This window comes from Antechinus flavipes, chromosome 6, assembly GCF_016432865.1.
Source record: "Antechinus flavipes isolate AdamAnt ecotype Samford, QLD, Australia chromosome 6, AdamAnt_v2, whole genome shotgun sequence".
Classification (NCBI taxonomy): Eukaryota; Metazoa; Chordata; class Mammalia; order Dasyuromorphia; family Dasyuridae; genus Antechinus; species Antechinus flavipes.
Window position 1 is genome coordinate 78635979 of NC_067403.1, and position 24941 is coordinate 78660919.

At 39.5% G+C, this 24941-nt stretch overlaps 1 protein-coding gene across 3 annotated transcripts in view; it reads right to left on the minus strand.

The window, feature by feature from the left end:
• Positions 1 to 24941, minus strand: part of GATB (glutamyl-tRNA amidotransferase subunit B) — a 102485-nt gene that overhangs the window by 45453 nt on the left and 32091 nt on the right. For all 3 annotated transcript variants that reach the window (XM_051964898.1, XM_051964897.1, XM_051964900.1), the window contains 5 exons: positions 24604 to 24726; positions 9328 to 9441; positions 7058 to 7142; positions 6462 to 6506; positions 5113 to 5302 (listed from right to left, as the gene is read on the minus strand). In XM_051964898.1, coding sequence (XP_051820858.1) covers positions 5113 to 5302; positions 6462 to 6506; positions 7058 to 7142; positions 9328 to 9441; positions 24604 to 24726 — 557 coding nt within the window. The remainder of the gene's footprint in view (positions 1 to 5112; positions 5303 to 6461; positions 6507 to 7057; positions 7143 to 9327; positions 9442 to 24603; positions 24727 to 24941) is intronic.

The following is a 24941-nucleotide window of genomic DNA, read 5'->3' on the forward strand; positions in this document are numbered from 1 at the left end:
TCTTTTCCCCAGGAGACATCCTAACCTTTGCTGTGATGTCAAAAATAAAGGACTGTGACTTCAAATGGGAAATAAGAGTGGATGAGGATGAGATCATTTAAATAAGGCTTTTTTCATGTAAATATCCTTAGGACTAATAAAAAACAGAAACCAGAACACATATGGTCATACTATAGATGCTAGTTGGGGGCTCTCTGGTACAGCATTCATCAAAGCCCTACCGGGGTTATCTTCAACTTCCAACTCTTTAAAAACCATATCACCCTCCCCCTCCTCTCCCAACCACTATTACCACATCTTATGTAGACTGCAATGTAATTATGTATGTACAGTATATGTACTTTTTTGCACATCCCTTTCTATCTGGCAATAGTTTTTCTGAAGTCTGATGGGCTGTTTCTGATTTTTTAGGAACCCAAAAAGGGTTAAATTATTTATTACTCTTCCCTTACCGAGGGGGAAGGAGATCAAGTTACAAATTCCAAGTAACCCAGTTATTAACTAGAAATGGAGCCAACGGCTTTTATTCTCTCTGACAGAGATTCATTATGTTACAGGGGGGAGGTGAAACTTAGGGAATAGTTTAACACAATATTGGGCACAAAATAAACATTTACAGTTAGCTAACTTTGAATGCTCATAAAATATATCTACAACTCTTAGATTTGGGATAGATTAATGAAATAAGGGCAAAAAGCACAGGATTTGGGAATTAAGTACGCTGAATCTAGTCTGGGATTTACCAATCAGCTAATGTGAGTGGAGTCTCAGTTTCTCAATCTCATAAACATTTATTAAGTATTTACTATCTATAAAGCACCGTGACAGCTACAGATATAAAACAAAAAATTAACAGTACCTGTCTCCAAAGATTTTGCCTTCTTCATCTATAAACCCAGGGTCAACTAGATAATCTCTAAGGTAATTTGATTCTGTGATGTCTTTTGTGCCCTACTCTCCTTGAGGGAAAAAAATTAAGATTTCTTTTTTATTATGTCCAATTAAGCAACAAATATAACATACCTCATGGGTGTTCAAAACATATTCGGACTTAAATATATGGCACTCTTTAAAGCAAACAAATTGGAGTTCACGGAACCCCACAAACCCAATCCTACATGGCATCATTTTTCAAAGAAAAACAAAAATAAATAGAAAACAAAAACAAAACCTCAGAAAAGAAAAAAGGAAAAGGCCTTTTTTTGGTGCCTCAATTTCTTCATCTATAAAATAAAGATACTTTCTGCATCTCAGATAACTTAAGAGCGATTATCTGCACTGTCACATTGCTGGATTTATTGTTTACTCAAGATGCATTTAAATAAGGACAAAACAATAAAAATCCCCATTTACATTGTATTTTTAGGTTTGCAAAGCATTTCCCAGGATGAATCATCTTGATAAATTTAAAATATGATTCCATTTAAATTTACATTATGATTAAAAAAAAAAAACCCAGAAGAATTCACCAGAACTTAAAAAAGAAAAAGTATCATACAAAGTGAATAAATTTGGGAGCAAGTAGGGGGTGAAGATGACCTCATAATTCTTAATTATGTATTGGGAGGCAAGAGGATGGCAGGGAAAAGCACTAGAGAAAATCAAAGAAGGGTCCTAAGGATCCCTCCTCTATTATTTACTAGCAATGTGCTAAAGCATTTAATCTCTGAGCCTATTTACTTTCCTGTGAAATGGGCAAAATCCTAACCCCAACTACAGAATATGAGGGTCAGATGAGATGAAAGCACTTTGTGAAGTGCTATACAAAAGCAAATGATAAAATGTACTTCTTGAGCTACTATTAAAATTAATTTAAAGAACTCAAAGCACACACTAATCAATTATAAGAGACAGTTCAATCCAGGCCTGGCAAGTAAAAACCCATTTGGTGCACATGATGATTCTAAGCATACAGATGATCATAATAATTAGCACATGTCTTTGTACAAGGAGACTTGATCATTCAGAGCCTTCTTGTAATATCAGCATGTCTGGACATCAAGTCTCATCTGAAACAATGGCGCTTGAGTTAAGAGGGTAAGAAGATGAGATGGAGGTAAGAAACTAAATCAGCTGCAGTTTAATCATGAGACAAGGCATCTCATAATACACCTAGAGGAGAGAAGGCTATAGGTTTTCAATTGGCTTGAGGAGCTGGGTCTAGGAAGCAGGGGAAGATTTATTTGTAGAGATGGGTTCGGTTCAGAAATAGGAAAGTAATGTTTGCAAACAGCTTGCAGAATTCTGGGCTCCTAGAGAAGGTCTTTATAGAGATGACCTCTGGAAAACAGAAATCCTTCTTCCTGAATGTTTTATTAATATTAATAACAGTGAATCTTTACCATTTTTGGCATCTGACCACAATAAGCAGTGTCAGAAATAACGACAAACCATTTTTCAGATAAGGGTGATATAAATAATGTAACAACCACTATAATATTACAATCCCTATCACACACAACCGAACAACAGTACAGATTAAAGTTCGGTTCTGAAGTTTAGACCCTTGTAATTTCTATCCAACGTGTGGATGGGTGGGAAAGGGTAATGGTCTATGAGTGTGTGTATTGCTCAGACTAATCAGAAGCAATTTTCTGCCGAGAGCATAGAGCTCTGATGCTTTGGAAAGTACCCCTCCTACCACTGCTATTTATTTAATGAATACTCTTGGGCACTCTTTAAATTGAAAGATGGTTCATTAGATTGGTGCATCTGCCCCTCTCAGCAATCTGTTGTGTTTCTGATGCAGGCAGAAAAAGCTATGGAAATATCATTTTTCAGGTGTGCTCTGGGTAGCTTAGCTTCTGGGGACTGCAAAGCCATAAAGACAGCCTAATTTCAGAAAAAACAATTTGCCCGAATCACTCAATTTCCTTTTCCTTCTCACTTCAACCTTTATATATGTGGACATGTCAAACTGAGGAAGTTTGGTTTGTAAAGCCAGTAAATGGTCATATTCCAGCTAGAGTTTATGTATTATGTCCTAACTAAACACACACACACACACACACACACACACACACACACACACACACATTTATTTATTAAAAAAAAAATTTAATCTCTGCCCCAAATAAGAACATGCTTCTAAAGTCAGAAGATATAAATCACAAGTCTGGGATTAGATATATAAAAACTGTTTCTCAAAATCTAATTCTTAAACTATGGGAGGAAAGCATGACTCTTGGGATACCCAAGGAATGTGGGAAGCATATATATGCATTTAGGCTGTGTACCTTAAAGTGAACAAACCCACCTCACCCCCTTCTCCCCACTCTCAACCCTACAATGCACTTCTTCCTCATTTCTCCCTAGTAGAATTCTTGATTTCCTTCAAAGCTCGGCTCTTGTTCTACCTCTCAAGTTGATCTATTCTTATCCTTTCCCTCAAGAAATTATTCTCTCTATTTTGTGTTAACTTTTCTGTAGACTTAAAAAAAAAATCTGCAATTCTGGTTATGTGCTTGTCACATAACGGGTCCTTTACTTATTACTGAATGAATGATTTTTGTAACATTTTTAAGATGGATGGTCCACCTTCAAAGCTTTTTCTCCTCCAAAGGAGAAGCTAACTGAAGGAACACACGCCATACACTGATATTTTTCTCAGAAATCACAATGTTGGGAACAGGCAAAGAAAAGATTTATCAATTCCTGGCTATCTTACATTATCTTAAAAGACTTGCTTTGTCCAGCTGGGGCAGTGCCAAATGAAGACAGGCAATTGATGCTTCTGATGAGGAAGAATCTTTTCCCCTTCTCCTTATCATCCCAGTCAGTTAGCAAGGACATAATAAAATGGAGGACTCTTATTCAGTGGTATTTTGCTTGGCCAGAAATTTGAGGGGCAGGATGATGGGGAAGGACAGGTTTGGATGAAACTCAATTTACTCAAATTGATCTCTGAGAAATATTTGAGAGATTTAAGCTGCTTCAGGAGAAGAGAGGTGCTACATAAATTATGATTACAATAATTACTTGTGCTAAATGTGTGTGTCTTTAATCTGTGAAATTCTAAGTACTGTGCAAAGCAGCTCATTAATAGATGAGGAAGCAAGGACTCGTGTGTGTGTGTGTGTGTGTGTGTGTGTGTGTGTGTGTGTGTGTGTATGTGTGTGTGTGTGTGTACATGCACATAAAATTCTAAAGAAGAATAATACTGTTATCTAGTTAGCATATAAATATTCATTCTAAACCCTACAAATGTTTAATATGAACTTATTAAACATTTGGGAGTTTGCATTTCCATTAGGTTTTGCCACAGCAGTAATAAAAGAATGTTACCCAGTTTCTCATGGGGAGAATCATTTGTCAGGAGCATGCTCGCCCCCTTTCAGAAAAGCACTGACAACTCTAACATACACTAAGGCAGAAAACTCACCCAATGAGTCTTCCCCCCCGCCTTTCACCAAATCTTCCTAACTCCTTTGACTGATCCTCACACGGTGTGATCTCAAGGCCCTTTAACGTTTTGGATGTCATCCTCCAGACATGGTAACCAGTTTCTTAAAGGGAGGCCCCCAGAATCCAACAGAGCACAGAAGTAGCTGACTCTCGAAAGGGATGGAAACAAAACTTTTGAGGAGCAGGAAGAACTCCTTTCTATGGATTCCCAAACTCCAGACCTACTATTCCTAGGCCAAAATTTATATAATGGCCACCAGAGTTAATCTTTTTCTTCTACCTGCACTCAGGAAAATAAAGAGATGGTTTTTGAGCTTAAAATCTCACTAGACCCTGCCGTGGTTCAATACATCAAGGAATGCTGGCTGGATGCTGATATTCTTGTCTGCTGCAGTCACCTGGGAAAGGCTTATCTATGATGGGAGGTTGTTTGGTTGAACACCATTCGCAGCTGGCCATTTTTACAGGGGAGAAATAATCACAAAGCTAGAAATTTTCCAGTTTCCTGCCCTCACAGAGAAGAAAAAGGGTTACTCCCTTGCCTTCTCAAACATCTACAGGAAAATCTAAAAAAATCTCCTGGCATGCCCCGAGCTTTGAGGACACGAAAGCTGACAGCCTGTTAATGTGACTCCTTAGAGAGTGTTTTCTCAACTGCTGAAACTGGATGTGGTTAGGTTTATTTTAGCAACTGATCAATAGACCTACCAATAGGGCGAAGCTGTGTTCAGGCAAAATCCCGTACTGTTCAACAAGCCTCTGTCTGGTCACGCTGGGGAGCTCGGGAAGCCTCTCTCGAATCCAATCGATATTTACCACTTGCTGGGGGTCTGCAGCCGCAGGCAGGGACTCAGCATCATACAGGATCAATGGGGGAAGATTGGGCTCTGGCATAAACCTGGGCACAAGGAAGAGGCTGTTTAGGAACTGATGGTGGGTTCCATTTTCATGACAAAACAACATTAGGGAAATGAGACTGCTGCAGCGTTACTCAGTGGATAGAGAGTGGGCCTCTCTTACTACGGGTGTGACGCCAGGCAAGTCATTGGGACCAGCCCTGGGCTTGGCTTTTTGCATCTAAAAAGTTGTCAGGTGGCAAAGATAGCTTGGGAGGTCTCTTCTAACACTGCAACCCCATGACCACACAAAGCAAGGTCCTTACCTGGTGGGAAAGCCAGCAATGAAAATCCCCAGTGTGCACACAGACCTCTTTTTGAGTCTGAGACTCACTTGCTCACTTTTTTAGCCCATTATATCACAATTAGCACATTTATATTTAAAAGGCCTGAACTGACATTAAGCTATTGTGAGGGGGGAAAAGCAGGTTTGGAAGGAACTCCACTGAACACACCCTTCCCTTTCCCTCAGAGAAGTTTCCTAGAGTATAGGGACGTGCAGCACCCAGAGTCCCAATAACTTTTAAATGTTCAGAGGGAAGCAGGCTTTTTATCAATCTGGACTGTTACAAGAAAATAGTTTTCTTCTATTGTTGAGGTCAGTGGCCTTTTTAGCAGCTGCCCAGAGCCCGGATTTCTCTGATTCAGGGAGGGACCTGCTGTGCTGAGGAAGCTCCTTCTCCTAGAGCTTCCGATCAGTGGCTCTGACAGCTGCTGGGAGACCCCTTGTTCCATCCTGAGCCAGTGTCTAGCAGAGGAAGGGTTTGAAACCATGACTTGTAGGCGTCTTATTTCTGAGGCCCAGCTCTTTCTTTCTCACCATGCCATGTAACCCCTTTTAGTATATCTACAAGGCAGTTTTAAAGTCTCTGTGAAGTTTTATGAAGCCCCTCGGTGAAGTTTTCAGCTGAGGCTTCTTAAAACTTCTCTAAGACTTCTGGAATGTCCTCCAACTACTAAGACCAGGAAAGAGAGAAGTCTGTTATTTGCTGCCAGTCACAACAACCACAGTTAACAATGACAATACCGCACCAAGAACCACCACAACACTATCTCTAGGCCAATGGCAGGTCGGCACGCTGTTGCTAATGTGAATGTCCAATACGGCGGAATCAAGTCCCAAATATATCCGAGTATTAGGAGATGAGAGAAGTTTCCTACCGGTAGTCTTGCTTTCCTTCTTTATCCCTCATTGACACAGTGCACCTGCACAAAAATAGAGATCAGTCAACAGCAGACATTGTTATCCATCAACATTAGAGAGAGGACTTTCTTCAGTTTGGATTCTACTTCTTCTCATTCCCAGCTCCCTCTCTGACCAAGGGCCAAGGGTAGGGCTGATCTTTGCACGGCCCACCTTTCAAAATGGGAAGTCAGATAAGGAACAAAGTGAGCTAAATAGAAAAAAATAAACAAGGGAAGGGCAAGGTGGATGGTCTATAAGATGAAGAGGAGTAAGTAAATGGTCTTTGAGGGCTAAGGGAGAGGCCAGATAGGAAAAATAAAACAGCAGAAAGGGTCAAATTATTGGATGGGGATGGAAGCAAGGACTCCTAAACCAGGAATACATACCAAGAAAAGAAACAGATCAGGAGAGGGTCCAGAGGCCATGGAGACATTTTTAAGATCCATTTGATCCAGAAACAATGGGACCCAAAGCTTCTGATTCCAAGAAGGAAAGCTGAGTCATGTTTTCCACTGGACTTGGACTCCCAGCACTCTCCCCTCCTCCCTAATGATTTTCAACATAAACTCACCCAAGTTTCTCATCAAATGCTCGCGTTTCATTCAGAATTTTGCCTCCATTCTGAAGTTCTTCAATCTGTCTCTGAATTTCATAGTCTAAGAGAAACAAAGTGATTTACTATCATGGGATCACACTATAAATTCTCTGATTAACACCTTCTACTGCCAGTAAGGCAGTAATTAGAAAGAACCTTAAAAAAAAAAATCTTAATTATGCCCAAGTATCACAAGGAAGAGGATTACTGCACTAATTATTTCATGACATATGATGGGCTTCCCCCAGCTCTAGCCCAAAGGTAAGTCTTAGTTAAATGAAACCTGAACAAAAATTTTCAAACTTCATTCTGATAACAGCTTTGATCTTCCTATCAAATCTCATTTTAAAAACTATCTGAGCTACATAGAATCAAGAGCATCGATTGATGTCCATCTCTGTTCCTTTCCTTGTCCTCCCTGATGCAGGTTGTTGGCCAAAAAGGCAGTTGTAAGAGACAGAAGAAGAAAAAATGAGGCCCTTAGATGGGTCCTGAAGACTAAGAGCTAGTATTTAGCTCAGCTGTCTACGCCTCTCAAATGGTGGCTCATTTTCTCTAAAAGGCTGCCCTATCTAATACCTCTGCGCCAAGAACTGTTTCTTGCCAGTTTCCAAATCTTACAATGGCACTGAGGAATGTTTCACAGAAAGTCTGCCTCAGAAGGTGAGGAAATATTCCCTTGTTCTTGCTAGTTTCCCTTGAAAACATATTAAAATAAAATAACATTTGACATTTATATAACTTCTTACATCTTACAAAATGTTTTATGTGTTTTGTCATTTGAGACTGAGAAAAATCTCATGAGGTGGGTGCTACAGCTAGTATTTTAGAAGGATACTACCTCTAGTATTCCTATATTACCTCTAATATTCCAAATAAGGAATATGAAGCAAGGGAATTAAAGTGACTTACTTGCCAATGCACAAATACAAAGTTAAGTGTTGGAGAGGGGGTTTCAATTCAGGTTTGGATTCATTTCATGCTCAAAAGAATTTTTTTAATAACCATAATAATAGCTTCACATCAGACTGAGATTTGTAACTGCTGTGCTTTTACAATGTACTGTGTTCAAATCTCATCTAACTACAATGCCAGGTGAGTCACCTAATTTGGGTTTCCTCACTTGTAAAATGGGGATAATAACCAGCACCCAACTCATAGGGTTAGTGGTCAGGTTTGGATGAGAGCTTTGCATATGATGAAATGCTATATTATCAGCTATTGCTCCCCCCCATTTCTGCTGGAGGAGCCTGGGTTGAAGGCCTGTGATATAGTAGGTGCTTATTAAATGCCCATTCACTAACTGACTGATTGATCCATAAATTCCTATCATCCTTTTGTGGAATCACCTTCATTTTTCTGACTGTACTACATTCTGGACTAATGAGTTCTACAAGTAAATCACCTGCTGGGTAAAGATTTTCTCCTTCATTTACTCCAAAGTTCCTTCTTTCAAGTTTCCATTCTGTTCTGGAAACCTACATCCCTTATTATTTTATAATTTGGATCAGCTCCACGGCTGGACTCTGACTCTGCAGACACAAGCGCCCAATCTCTTTGTCCTCATCCCTTTACTCCCACTGTGCCACCTCGATCAATTTAAAACACACTTCTCTGAACTTTTCCTCCAGGTCTATTAAGTCTCTTTAAACATTTATAGCCCAGACCTACCCATGGAATCCCTGATCTGAATGAACTGGGTTTTTATAGGAGGCGGAGACCATGTTTTCTGTTTCCTTTGCTCTCTCTGATGCTGCCCAGAATTCTGTTGATTTTGGCTTTGACAGCACATTCGGACTGAGGTTTTCAGGGCCCAGACCGAAAGGATTCCCAACGTCCTTTCTTGAGTCCAACCCTTGCAATATCATCCTGTAGCCCAAGCGGGGCCATTCCCTCTTGTCTTTCCCAGACTCAGCTCAAATCCCACTTTCTGCAAGAGACCTCTCACACTCCACTCTAAGATTATATCCAGTCTACTCGGTATGAATCTCATGTACAATGATTTTGCCATTCTCAGCATAGTGCCTAATATATACACAGAAAGTGCTTAATGAATGCTTGTTGATTGATTGATGGAGCACGGCTATCATGGACTTTTTAAGGAGCCTGTATTCTAAGAGAAAAGAAGCAAGAAATACCTTTTAGTCAAATTAGCAAAAAAAAGAAAAAATCTGGCCAGCCTATGGTGAACTTTCCAGGTAGTCTACTTGAGAAAATTCCAAATTTAGGACTAACATGATATTTACCTATTGCTTTGGCCAAGAATCTTATGCTGTTGAGATTCTTCACTTCAGTCCTAACTCCAAAAGGCTCCCCAGGATGATGCACAGATATGTTAGCGTCCACTCTCAATTGGCCCTCTGGAATGAGAAATGAAATAAAGTTTCAGATCTGATCTGTGACATAATGGAGGTGCTCTGGCAATGTGAACCATACGTAACTTGAAAATAGGTTTATATAAGATGTCCATCTTGGGGGCTGAAGGAGAAAGAAGATGGTTCCTTTTTTAAAAAAAAATTTATAGATTTTTATATATAAAACATATGCATGGGTAATATTTCCACACCGACTCTTGCAAAACCTTCTGTTCCAACTTTTCCTCTCCTTCTGCCCACCTCCTCCCCTAGATGGCAGGTAGTCCCACACATGTTAAATATGTTAAAGTATATGTTAAATACAATATGTATATACATATTTATACAATTATCTTGTTGCACAGAAAAGATCAGATTTAGAAAGAAGGTAAAAATAACCTGAGAAGAAAAAACAAAAATGGAAGCAAACAATAACAGAAAGAATGGAAATGCTATGTTGTGGTCCACACTCATTTCCCAGTGTTCTCTTTCTGGGTGGCTCTGGTTCTGTTCATTACAGATCAATTGGAACTGATTTGGATCCTCCCATTGTTGAAGAGAGCCACGTCCATCAGAACTGATTATCATGTAGTACTGTTGTTGAAGTGTAAAATGATCTGTTCCTGCTCATTTCACTTAGCATCAGTTCATGTAAATCTCTCCAGGCCTTTCTGAAATCATCCTGCTGGTCATTTCTCACAGAACAATAATATTCCATAACATTCATATACCACAATTTACCCAACCAGTCAACAATTTCCAGTTTCTAGCCACTACAAACAGGGCTGCCACAAATATTTTTGCACAAACTAGTCCCTTTCTCTTCTTTAATCTCTCTTTGGGATATAAGCCCAGTAGAAACATTGCTGGGTCAAAGGGTATGCACAGTTTGATAACTTTTTGAGCATAGTTCCAAACTGCTCTCCAGACTGGTTGAATCATTTCACAACTCCACCAACAATGCATCAGTGTCCCAGTTTTCCCACATCCCCTCTAACATTCGTCATTATCTTTTCCTGTCATCTTAGCCAATCTGACAGGTGTGTAGTGGTATCTCAGAGTTGTCTTAATTTGCATTTCTCTGATCAACAATGATTTGGAGCACCTTTTCATATGACTAGAAATAGTTTTAAATTGGAAGATGGTTTCTTAAAAATTCATCTGCAGCCTTGGTATCCAGAGTTCCCCCTTTCCATGGACAGTTTTATTTTAAAATAGGCTTTTGACTCTGGCTAGCTTCAGTAAATTTCCTCAGAGAGGGCATAGTTAAGAAAGTTTTCTTATGGAGAGTCACAAAGTGAGAGGCAATGAGTGTGTGTATGTACATATGTGTGTGCACACACATGAGAGAGGAGAAAACAAAAAAAAGGTAGGGAAAGAGGAGTAAGAGAGGAAAAGAGAAAGGGAAGAGGAAAAAAGAGCAAGAAAGGAAGAGAGAAAGTGTGAGAATAAAGCACAGAGAGAGAAAGAGAAAGGGAGGTAAAGAAGACAGAAGAAAAGGAGGGAGAGAAGAGAGGAGACAAAAAGGAAGGAGGAAGGGAGACAAAAAGGAAGGAAGGAAAAAAGGCAGAAAAAGAAGGGAGGAGAGAGAAAGGGAGGGAGGGTGAGAGAAAAAATAGAGACTGGGAGGAGAGCCCAAGAAGAGCAGTAAGAAGAGGCAGAGGGGAAGCAGAGAAATGTGTGGTGGGGAGGACAAGCAAACCTAAGTTCCTTTGTACTAAGAAGAATAAAAATACTGTTCAGATGGAGATTTACTCTGCAGTTTTATCCTGCAGTTTTTTTTCCCCAGAGTGTTGGGGATGGGGGGAGAACTTCAGAAATTACTATTTGATAGCACTACACTGCTCTCCAATAGAATGTGGGTTTTTCACAGTGATTCTGGGAGATTTATAAGAGAGTCCTTGAGAATTTACAGCTCAAGGGCGAGAGCTAGAAACCCTCCTCTTCCTTCATGGAACCATAATAATCTCTTCCTTCAACAAGGAAGATTTTGGGCTCATATTGATGGCTGCATGGATGCCTTAACAATAGAAGGATGGTCCCGTTAGGCAGGGGAGCATTCAGCACTGTGGGCTCAGGACAGGGAGCTGCTGCTCTTATAGGAGGCCCTCCCTGACCATGAAACTTTTGTATTTTTTTTCCTCTTTGCTCTTTTGGGAGGCAAACACAACCAAATGATTTGTGGGGAGGCCTGTGAGAACCTATTAGGGAGTAGAAGGATGTAAAAATCTGGGGCAAATGAAAACGAATGGAGATAACCAGTCACTTTCTCTATGGCGGCACAGCACAAATTCTCCATTTTTACCCTTCCTCTGTATTTATAGCTACAACTGAAAAGAGAAGGAAAGCTGAATTTCTTGTTGCTAGTTTCGTCTTTTTTTTTAAATTAAAAAAAAAAAGTATCTTGCTAAGTAGCAGTGTTGTGATATGCTGACTAATAAAATACATTTTACTAGGTCCCTCAGGAAGAGCAAAATTTTTTTTTTTTAAAACTATGACTGAATTCCTTGCCAAGAAAAAGCAGAAGCTGAAAATTGTGTTGTCATGCTTATCCCGTGCCCCTTCTTTTCCCCCATAAAATCTTAACCACACAAGAATAAGCTCTTAATGAATACTGCATATTTTTTCAAAGATCCTTCACTTCAAAGACAATGTCTTACTCTGTCCTCTGACATGCTTATAATACGACTGCTTCTAAAACAAATATTTTGGAAAGAAGTCAGATGTCAGGAGCCTTATCAACTGTCATTACAGGTCACATTGGGATCTTCTGATGTCTCACTGTTATACAGAAATGCCCTTGGATTCTCAAAAGTTATGCTGTTACTGCATGAGTCTGGGGTTCCACCACATTGGAGAAATCTACAACCCTGAGGTGAGGTTCACTGCTGGAGGCAGGGATGAGGAGGGATCCAGATGGGTCTTTTTTTGGGCCATGACAATCCATGAAGGCTATCTGATAAAGAGATCATCATCTGTGTGAATAGAGGGAATGAATATTTGAAATGGTGAAATCCTTTAAGTACTGAAGTATTTACATTTCAGGCCATTATTCTAGTCTCTTCCCTTTATGTACTCACAGAGCTTACTACGTGGTCCTTTGGTCTTTTTCTCTCAATAATTTTCTCTCACAGTTCATTCATTACAAAGACATCATCTACTACTTTTATAGTGATGATAAGGTTCTTTCCAGTTCCAGAATGGTGATTCCTAAACTACATTCTCTATTCTTACCTTAAAAAAAATTTTTTTTTTTCATTTATTTCCTGGTTATACATGTACATTCTTTTTTTCCCTTTTTTCTTTTTTTTTTTTTCCTTAACCCATTTCCTTATGAATCAAGTTGGGAGAAAAAACAGAACATAAGGGGAAAACCATGAGAGAAAAAAAAAAAATGAACATAGCAAGTGTTGATTTACATTGTCTCCATAGTCCTCTCTCTGGATGCAGATGGTATTTTCTATCCAAAGTTTACTGAAATGGCCTTGGATCACTGAATCATTGAGAAGAACTAAGTCTTTCATAGTAGATCATCACACAATCTTGCTGTTATTATGTACAATATATTCCCGGTTCTGTTTGTTTCACTTAGCATCAGTTCATATAAATCTTTCCAGGCCTTTTAAAAATCAGCTTGTTCATTATTTTTTATAGAACAATAATATTCCATTACTTTCATATACTATAACTTGTTCACCCATTCCCCAAATAAATGGGCATCTACTCATTTTCCAATTCTTTGCCATCACAAAAAGAGCTGCTACAAATATTTCTGCACATGTGATTCCTTTTCCCTCTTTTATAACTTGCTTGGGATACAAAACCAAGTAGTCAGTTTTTTCTCTTAAATCACACTCAAATCCAGCACTTCTAAATGTCCTTGGAATATCATTTCACTGCTGTCACTTGGAAATGTCTGTGACTGAAGTTATCAACACAATATTAGCTGTGATCCCTGCTTGTGTGGTGAGGTAACAAACCCTTTTAATTAGAGAGTCACAGTGATCCATACAGAGCTTCTTCACTGCAGTACTGAGTTCTCTATCTCTGCAAAGGCTTACATAAAGGTCAAATTGTCTAGGAAATCATAGAGATGACTATTCAGAGATGGAACCTAAGGTTACTTCCATCTCTGAGATTCTATCATCTTCCCTCTCTCAAACTAATGTTCCTATCGAGCTTTGCATTGCATTTGTCATTAGCAAGAAAGGTTTGACTCGTGTGACTTCTCCCATTTCTTTGTCCCTTTTTTCTAATCTAATCTTATTTATCTATCCCTTCAAATGTATTTATTTGCCCCTTTGCCATTTCATCTGCTCCCATTGTAATCTATACACTTATCAGCATGTATGATTATTAGATTACTAATACAATATCCTCTGCCTCCAGCCTCCCTCCTTTTTAACTTAACTGGCAAAGAGCCAATCTATTAATATCAGCATTGCTAAAAAATACGCAGGATGGCTCCCTTCTTGCATTTTGGGGCAATCTTCTTCCTGATATTAATGTCCTTCATAATCTGTTCCAACATAAACCAGCCATGCCTTCTGACAAGTCCCTTCTCTGACACAAAACATATTCATCACCTAGAATGCTCTACATCTTTTCTCTGCCTGTTCAGATGCAACCATCCTTTTAGGTCCAGTTCAAATGCTACCCCCTCATCGAAGCCTTTTTCTCATTCCTTGGGCCCACACCAATGGCTCCTGATGCTTCACTCCCACTGAGAGCTCTTACAAGACTTGTCACACAGCCGAGGGCTTGTTTACATCCCGTCTCGCATTGATCTTTCACTTGTGGGTAAGTCTTGTGTGTGAATTTTGTCCTGCCAACCAGACTGCAAACCTCTTGAAAGGTTTACATTTTTTGCATTAACTAGCAGACTGCTGAGCACATGACAGATACTCAATTCAACTCACTGTTGACCGAGACAGACCTGAGATTTGAATCACTAAAGATTCGTTAAGCTCATGGCAGACAGTGTGCAAAGTGTCCTGGGCTTTTTATCACAACGGTATCTTGATAATGTCTGTGATGTGGCTTCTGGGGTGAGACCCCCTAACTGACTTTCTAAAATATACTGTCTTCTTCCAGGATTAAAAATCTTACTACAGAAGAGAGAGAGAAAAGCACTAACTTCAGTCGATCCTGGAAAAGACTACACTGACTAAATGTCTGAGAAAAATCATTTAGTGCCCCGTGGTGGTGAAGGAGATGTTCATTAGCTTGGATTCAAATCTTGTGATCTGAAGGAGACATTCTGTTCAGCAGTGACAAAATACCTTTTAATCAAATTAAGTTATATCACTTCAGGTCCCGCTCAGTTCATTCTACTAACAATGGGAATCATCTTCAATCACACATTGCAACAGGTTAGGCAAGAATGGAACCAATTCCTAAGCTTCAAATGTGGTTCTATGTATAACACCAGAACTAAGAAGACACATATGATACAGAGTAAAAATAATAGAGGTGTGGCAGAGTTATAGCTCTTCTCTTGGAAAACACATCCCCACACTAGAAATACATCACTAAGAAGTCAGAATAGAAGTTTAGGGAGGACTAAGGATCAGCTTTATTCTATATACAATCTGTGGTCAAATGAAAATCTCAGATGTTGTTCATGTGAACTAAAAAAATGATCTTGATTTCAATATAATTTGTCTTCTATGTAATCTGACAGCTTTTTATTTTGTGTATTAAAAGCATTAAGAGAAAAAGATCCATAGACTTTACCAGAATGCTAGTGGGCCATGACAAAATAATTATGGAGAATCCCTGACCTCAAGCTCCCCTGGAGGTTCCCTTATCCTTACTGGTACAATTTATTTTCTGAACTCAAGAGCAAGCATTTATATTGATCTGTGTTATATTGGACTTTATTCAATTTGATCCATCATTCTAGCCTATCAAATTCTTTTGGGATCCTGATTCTTTTGTCCATTAGAACCAAAGAAGCATAGATTTAGAAGGACTCAACCATGAGTACCTTCTATAGCATTCTGATAAATGGGTAGGTGCTGCTTAAAGGCTCTAGTGATATCAGGGCATTTGTCATCCCCATTCCAACTGAGAGCAGCACTAGATGAACATTTTCTATACTCTGACCCTAAAGTGGCCACCCTATGATGTTTATCCATTGCATATAGTCCTGTACAACAGCATCAAGCAGAACAAGCCAGATTAACCTTATTAGTTGTCATTACTGACCTTATGCCATCCACAAATGACACATTTGACATGTGAACATCAATGTCTCAAGTGAATGACAAAAATATTGAAGAAAATAGGCCTGAAGACAGAGCCTTTCAGCATCAGACTAGAGATTTCTCCTTAAATTGATCCTGAACCATTATTTACTACCATTGTGTCCAGTTATTCAACCAGCTCTAAATTCATCATTCCATTTTATCTGCAGGGATAGGAATAGGAAACTTGGGTAAATCCTTGGCTAAGATTCAGACAGACCATACCTTGTTCATTTCCCTGTTCCATCAGTCTAGTAACTCTATCAAAAAAGGGAATACCATTAATCTGACCTGACATGCTGGCTTACCGTGATCGCCACTCTCCCTTTCTAAGTGCTCACAAATCATCCCTTTAATAATGCATGTTAGCATTTTTCCTGGAATTGAGGTCAAGCTCACAGTCTGACAGACTGAAGAATCAATACACCTTTCATGACCTTTCTTTGGACACTGGTATAGTGTAGCCAGTGCTATGGTGGCCCCCATGATTATCCAATTTTTCAAAGATCACTGAGAGTGGTTTAACAACCAGTCTGCCAAGTTTTTTCAGGGCCTTAATAGTTACTGAGAGCAACTAAGTTCCCTGTCACCTCAATTGTCTTGGATTTCAATTCACTACTGACTATTTTTGTTTCATCCTTCCTAATTTAAAGATCATTCCAACAATGAAATGAAAAAGAAAGGATTTAAGAGTTCTGCTTTTTCTTTATCATTTACTTATGGATTCATCCCAAGCACCAATTTCAATTCCTCCTATATTCTTCCTTTTACTCTCAAGATCAATTATTCAATAGACAAAAATTTATTGAGTGATTGCTTTGTATCAGGCATTGTGCTAGGAGCTGTGGCTAGAAAAACAATGAAATAATCTTTGCCCGCAGGAAGCCTACAGGCCTATCTATCTAGGGAGACAAGATATTTATATAGATGTATGATAAAAATAAATACAAGGTAATCTGGGAGTGGTGAAGCAGTAATAGTTGAAGGAATCGGGAAAGGGCTCCTCTGGCTGGGGTCTGCTCTGAAGTAACTTAAGAGGCTAAGAGGTGGAGATGAAGGAATGAAGGCACAATCTAGGCAAAGGCACGGAGGGAAAAGTAAGGTCAGTTCTGCTGGCTCACATGGTATCTCTCAGAGAGTGGTACTGGATGGTGAAAGATCATGGGTGCCAATAAAGGGCTCGGTATCTTACTTCAGAAACAAAGGGGAACCACTGGATTTTCCTGGGTCTCTCAATAACAAAGCCTGAATCTCTTTGGAAGCCGGGGAAAGGGTGGTCTGGAGAGGGCAAAGACGCTGAGGCAAGAAAACCAGCCGGGAGACTCTTGCCACAGTCTGCGTGAGAGCCGATGAGGGACTTCACTTGGGTATAAGTGATGTGAGAGGACATCGTGGCTATACGGACAGGAAAGACGGACAGGTGGCTGGTGACTGGCTATGTGCAACAACAAACGGGAGAGGCCCAAGATGACAAGGAGTGGGGACTCCAATGACCGGAAGGACAGCGATGGCCAAGACAGAAGCAGGAAGGGTCACTGAGCAGGGGAGAGGAGGCAAGGGGAGAGACAGTAGTTGCCTACCTGGGAGGAGGACATGCCTTGCTCTCCCCACTGCTCCACACTGCCTTTCTGGGGGCTCTTGTGGAAGGTGTGCACCAATAAAGAAAGAGGGGTTACTGTTTCTGTGTAGGGGTACAAGTCTTTGCTTTTCCATCAGATGGAATAAATTCTGTCCTGTGTAAGATGTACTTTTAGCTTGAGGGTTTACAGGAGAGTTGAGGATCTTTGTATCTTTCTGTAGAGACACAAACATAATGTTCCTCAAGAAAGCCCTAGCAAAAGTGTAATTCAAAAAGATTATGTTAAGTGAACAGTTCTTCAGATTAGTCCCAGTCCATCTGAACTAGGAGATGGGACTCTGGGCCACAAGTTTCAATTACATAGTCATAAGACAGACTTCCTTTGTGGCTCCACCAGTTGATTCAAAAGGAAGAGTTCTATGAATATTCAATTCAAGACTAAGTTAGTCCACACTAATCTGGGGCAAAACTTCCCTGGGTCTCAGTTTATTCTGGCATGAAATAGGTCTCAGCAATTGGTTATAGAATTTAACTGAATTAGTGAAATGAAGAGTTTGGGCTTGGTCCCTTCCATCTCTAACATTCTGTGACTATGATTCCAAAATAAGCATGGAAAATTGCTAGCAATACATAATCTCATGTTCCATTTTAACCCAAAGCTTCAACTTCAAAAGCTTTCAAGCCCCAAACTGCTTAACAGTTGATAGAAATGAATGATTTCTTCCTTTGGCTAGTCTAACAGAGATACCAAGGCGCAACAGCAAAAACAGAAATATAAATTCCCATCCATTACAATATAGAGTCTTCCTACCTAAAAACCCTGCAAGTCTGCCATCACTCAGCAATGTGATAATGGTCTGAAAACAGGTTTTCTTTAAATTATTAAGTATTTGCTTTAGTAGAAAGACTTGAGCAATCACATAGAAGGAAGAAAACAGCGCCCAAAGATCCATTTCAGAATGATAGAATGTGCAATGTTTCCCCAAGATCTGGGTAGCAAGTGTCAGATGGCCTAGCAAGGAAATAGACCAGAGAGATGTTAAAACTCTATTCTGCTTTCCTTTCCTGGGCAAGCATCAGGGATAACATTGTTCCCTTCCTTAAAATAGTAACAATTAACATCAGGATCTTCAATTATAAATATATCAGATTCCTGATGAGTTTGACATCACAATGAAGGGGAAATTTGTAACAAAAAAAGTCTAGGAGCCCGGAGCAACGTAAGACAAGCAGAGTTTGTGCTTGGGAAAGCAGGAAGGTGTAACAAGGCAGTCCAACTTAAATTGCCAGATTGAGATAAAGGGAACCACCAGTTAGACTTTGGTATAATCTTGCTCCGGTCACTGGTGCTATAACCAAAGCTGTTTGTTACTAGGGTTCATGCCTCTAAAGCCTCTAAAGCAGAGGCTCTGTGCATTAAGCACTGGACCCAGAGTCTGGAGGCCGAGTTCAAACCCAGCCTCAGACAGTTATTAGCTATGTGATCTTAGGCAAATTGCCTTCTCAGTTTCTTCATCTGTAAAATGAATAATAATAGCAACTACCTCAAAGGGTTGTGGTGAAGATCAAATGAGACAATAACTGAAAATTGTTTAGCCCAGTACTTGATATATAGAGTAGGTATTTAATAAATGCTTATCCTCTTTCTCTTACCTTTTTTTGTGCACCATGGACAGCTTTCACAAAACAATATTTTTTAAACAAATAAAGTGAAACATCTAAGATTTAAAAGGAAAGCAATCATAATGAAATACAATTATGAAAAAAATTTTTTTAAAAGTTCATAGACTACAGGTTAAAAATCTCTGTTCTAAAAACTTGAGGATTAGAGTTATTAAGAGCTGTAAATAATGGGTAAATACCTACTGTAACTCAGGTGTGTACTCATGGTCATTCTAAGTTGGGAATGAGGTAGAATAGAAATAGCAGACGGAAAGGGAATAAGCATTTATAGCTCTGGACACACACACACACACACACACACACACACACACACACACTTATATATGTGTGTATAGTGGCACACTGTGCCACTAAGCTTGGAGTCAGGGAGAGTCATCTTTTTGAGTTTAAATCCAGCCTCATTTTCTAGTTTTATAGTCTTGGTCAAGTCACTTAACTTTGTTTGCCTCAAGTTTTCTTTTCTGTAAGACGAACTGAAGAAGGAAATGGCAAACCACTTCAGTATATTTGCCAAGAAAACCTCAAATGGGGTCACAAAAGTTGGATGCAACTTAAAATGGCTGAACAACAAACATTATATATTACAATGTAATTTATATCTCTCCCTCTTTTTATATTTGTATATATATATATGTGTGTATTGAATATAAAAATGTAATATTATATAGACTCTTCTCCCTCTCTTTAAATACACACACGTTTGTGCATATGCACATATCTATATACATATATATAGATATAAATATATAGCTATGACTCCTCTCCTCCCTCTATATACATGTGTGTAGAATGTATGCATATATCTGTATACATCCACACCCACAATACATATATCATATATATATGTACATCCACACATGTGTGAGCACACACACACACACACACACACACACACACACACACATGCCCCACATGACTGATAAAATACTAGAAGCTCTTAGGAAACTGGTGTGCCCCTCATCTCTAGACAATCATTTCACAAATGCCCTTCGGGATCACCCCCTTGTTGCCTGGCTACATGCTAAGAGTGAAGGTGGATGGAAACGACTCTGCTCCTCGCAACAACCAATGAGGTTTAATGAACTCTCTGACTGTGACAGGCTGAGCTCTCGCTGTTAGTTTTCCTCATGATGGGTTCCCAGATGGGACTATTTCTCAGCTAACAGGTGGCCCATTTATTTTTCTACAGGTTGGGTCGGAATCGAAGCTATTCTGGGGAGAATCTAACTTTATTAAAATAAACAGTGGTAGCTTTGCTAAAGTGTCACAAAACCCAAAACACAGCTCATAATTGGATTGCTATCTAACCCGGCACTTTTTGTTTACATTCTACAAGGAAAAAGACTATATGGAGATGAGAGCAGAATTCTCCTGCTCCAAAACAGAGGAGAGCTTTTCCCCGTCTGCCAAGCAAATCTGAAAGCAGCTCACACTTACACAGTCCAAACATATGTGCCTGTACTTTTTTCAGTCTTTAATAGTTACCAAGATACAGTTACTAAGGATAATCAATCCTCCACTCAGATCCTCATTGGATGCTTCTGTATTGTGAAGAGGTGAGCCCGGATCCTTTCTCAACAACCATGATCACCACAAGGCAAGGCCAGTTAGGTTTTAGAAAGCAAAAAAGTTTTGATTCTGGGCCTTTTTCCCTCCAAACAGCAGCTCCCCCAAGCACAAGGACTCTTATCTTAGGATGTTCAGCCAGGAAGTGATTGTGATTTGTTGGCCATGGTAACTTGAGGGAATGTGAAGAGGCTGAGATTAGTGTCATTTGAATGAATATTCTCTTACTAGTGAAATCTCAGATCTGTCACAGCATCAGAGAAAGGATGATAAACCCGGGGATCCCTCCACCTTCGGATTTTAACCATTGTTAACTGTTTTGGTTCCAAAAATGGCAGGCCTTTAGCTATGCCATGGAGCAATGGCAGACAACAGTGAGAAGGTAAACTATTTAGCTCTCTTTTTCATCTATTACCAATTCTAAGGCAAACAAAAAAAAATGTTAAGAGGGAGCTGAGACCCAAAATAAGTGAGGGCCCATAACAGTTGTGCTCAATGGATTTAAATCACCAGGCTCAGACGAGCTGCGTCCTCAAGTAGTAAAAATAACCATATGTGCGATTGTTGGTGATCTTTAAAGGATTCTGTTGCATGGAAGAGCAGCCAGGTGCTTGGAGAGTGGGAGATGTGGGAATAGAGTAGATTCTTCAAACTCTAGACCAATCAACTTGACTCTAATTCCTGGCAAAATTCTTATGAGGGAAATAATTTGTGAGTGTTTAAAGGACTCTGTGATCACGAAAAACTACCATTTTTCAGTTAAGAAATGATTGCAACCATGTTAAATACTATTTCACATCAAAGGCAATTAGAGAAATGCAAATTAAAGCAACTCTGAGGGTCTATCTCATACTCACCAGACTGGCAAAATTGACAAAAAAAGAAAAATGACAAATATTAGAAGGGTTGTGAGAAAATAGGCACAATATATTGCCAGTGGAGGTATCAACTGGTTCAATCATTGTGGAAAGCAATTTGGAACTATGTCCGCAAACATGCTTACTGTGCAGCCTCTTGCCCTAGTGAGACCATTGCTAGGCTTGTACCTTCAGAGATTACAGAAAGAGGAAAAGAACCCAAACATACAAAAATATTTATAGCAGCTCTTTTTATCATAGCAAACAGTGGAAACTAAAGGGATCCTGTCAACTGGGCATATGAAAGTAATGGAATATTAGTGTATTGCAATTCAGAGAGAGGTATCAAACATTCATCCTTCCTGAATGTGGCCCAAAACAGATTAAAATATAATTGGGAAATATTTAACAAAATAAACAAACTTATAATAAAACATAGATAACGCTACATTTTAAAACTAAGTCAATAGTGGCCTGCAGGAATTCTCATGTACATATTAGTGATCTTTCTAAGAGTTTGACATAAAACTCATGGAGGATGATGCTGAAGAAAGTGCTAGTTTTAGAGAGAACTGATAGATCTTGTAGGAACTGATGTAAAGTGAGGAGAACCAGGAGAATAATTTATATAATAACACTTTAAAGACCAACAATTTTGAAAATCTTATGAATGCTGAAAAATCCAGTGACTAACCATGATTCAAGAGAAACAATGATGAGATCCTACCTTGATAGAGAGCAATAATGGACACAAGAGAAAGAATGGAGATAAACATTTTTGGACATAGATAATAAGGAAATTGTTTTTGCTTTATTATATGCACTTGTTATTAGTTAAAAGGTTAAAATGGTGAGCCAAATCTAAAGATGAAATTCATATGAGATAAATGTGAAAATCTATACAAGGGTTCAAATGATCAACTTCACAAGTGCTGAATCGGAGAAGCATGAAAGGAGCAAAAAAAAAAAAAAAGAAAGTCAAAAGTGTTCAATGGCAGTCCAAAAAGCAAACAGAAATGTAGGGATCGTTAAGACAAAGTCTGGAATCCAGAATGGGGAGGTGACAGTCCTGTTGCTCTCACTATCTGAAGTTCTTGGTGCTATATTTTGGGAAGAAAGGATGTTACAAATAGGTGCATGTTAAAAGGAGGGTGATCCATGAAGGAGACCACAGGCAAGGTTTTGACTGGAGAGCATGCTTTAGAAGACTCAATTAAAAGGACGTGTTTAACTTACAAAACAAAAGATTTAAAGGGACAAGAAGACAAAACTTTAGATGGAGAGTGTTGTATCCGGATTTGCTCTCTGGAGGATCTCAGGGCCAGCCCGAGTCCTTGATCTTAGAGGAGGAGTGATGAAGCGAGACACATGTGGATGGTCAAACATGGAGTCTGTCTATTCCAAATTCTCTCAGCCTTATATACCCCAATACCCTGTTCATGGGCTGACTATATACTGCCCATGTTGGACCACATAAACAACTTGCTCTTGTGTGCAGGTGACTCTTTGCCACCTGGTATCCCTCTGTTTCAATCACAACACAGATTGTCTCAGCCTCTGACTTCTCAGGAAGGCTGAGAGCTCTTGGAGGAGATGGGGAGCCAAAGCAGACACTGTTAGCAAGTCCCTCTGGGCTGAAGGCTTATACCTCACCCAGAGTTTCCCCACTGTCTGTGGCCCTCTACAGGAGATTTGGACGAGACCATAGAAGAAATCAAATCCAGCTGTATCATCCACTGAGCCACCAAGCTGCCCCAGGTCTTCAGATTTTCAAAGGGCTACCAGGTGGAAGGAATCAGCTTTTTTCTGCTTGGCCCCAGAGGGCAAAACAAGGGACAAAAATACATTAGGGTCTGAAGCAAGGAAGAAGCTTCTTGCCCATGGCAGCTGCTCAGAGGGAGAATGAGTCTGATGGGGAAGTTATTGGAGGTTTTCAGACAGAAGCTGGCTAGCCATTTGTGGGGAAGGCTATAGAAGGGCTTCCTCATCAGGGACAGGCTGGCCTGGATGACCTGTATCAACCCTTGTGATCCTAGAATTCAGGGAACTTCCTTGGAAGAAAGGAAGGAAGCAAACCTTTCTTTCAAAGAAAAAGTCACTGTTATATTTAGTCATGTTGGTGAATTATTAAGATGGCACAGCAGGAGGCTGTCTCACCATTACCCAAACTGTGTGATGCTAAAAACTAGACATCCTCAATCTCTGCTCCCTCCCCCTTTCTCTTTCAGAGACTATTTTGTGTTGAAAGGTGGGGGAATAAAGCAACTGGAAATCAGCAAACCATCTGGGACAGAAAGCCACTAGATGACCTCCAGATAGAGAGGTGGGGGAGAGGGGTCTGAATACAGATCAAAGCATATTTTGTTGTGGTTGTGGCTAATGTGGGAGTCTATTTTGCTTGATGATACATATTTATAATAGACTTTGTTCTTGTTTTCACACTAAGTGGGAAAGGGAAAGAATTCTGAAATGAAAATAAAATAAAACTGATTTTTTAAAAAAGTAGTCATGAGGAAATCAACCCTTTGGGATGGAGGGAGATAGGTAAGAAAAGACCCTAAAAAACCTAAAATTGTGTATATTCAGATGACAGTCTATAATCTCTCTCTGAGACCTGTAAATATCCCAAATTTGGTACTACTGTTTTTTGCTAATAATAGTACCAAATTTGGGGTGTTCACAAGTTTCAGAGAGAGATGAAAATCACATGAAAAAAGATGAGATAAATAAATAAATAAAGCATGAGATTAATCTCACACTGACACATTCCCCAACATCAACCAGATTTACTCAATGTCCTTAAGATACAACCTGGCAATCTAAGAATTATTCTTGACACTGAAAACCTTTGGAGAAACCCTTTGCTCTTTTAACATACCATTTCAGAAATATTTCCAACATCATGACAGAAAGTCATCAGCAGACTTTATGTTTTTATATAGGCAGGTGAACACCTCACTTCATATGATTGGGGCCTTCAAGAAATTGAGAAAATTCTCCTGATTCTAATTCACATGCCCCTCTCCTCTAATCTCTGCTGTCTCTGTGATCATTACAGAAAAGGCAGGGAATTCAAAAACAAATATCAAAGACAACAAAAGATTGTCAGAGGATATAAATGGTATCTAAGATGGTGATGACAGATGGAAAGCAAGACCCAAAAGCAATGACAAAATTGGGGAGCAAAGAGGGACGAGGTATGGAAGCACAGAAAAACACTTCTGCCTTCTCCTACCTGCCATATTTGCTTGGCTGGTCCCCAGAGTCCGGAGAATCAACTGAAGTTCTCTGACGGCTGTCGCTGCCTCATCCCCACAGGACATATCGGGCTCCATGACAACCTCCATAAGGCCGACTCCTACCAAAGAGACATGGAATGAGTCCCAACTGGAGCTTTTCATCTTGACATATTAGGCTGCAATGTGATCAAGAGATAAAAACCACTTGGGCCTTACTCAAGAAAACACTGTAGTACTTACGGGATGCTAAGTGGTACAGGGGATAGAGCTCTGGGCTGGAGCTGGAAAGACCTTAGTACAAGTCTGATTTGAGATTACTAGCTGGATCATGATG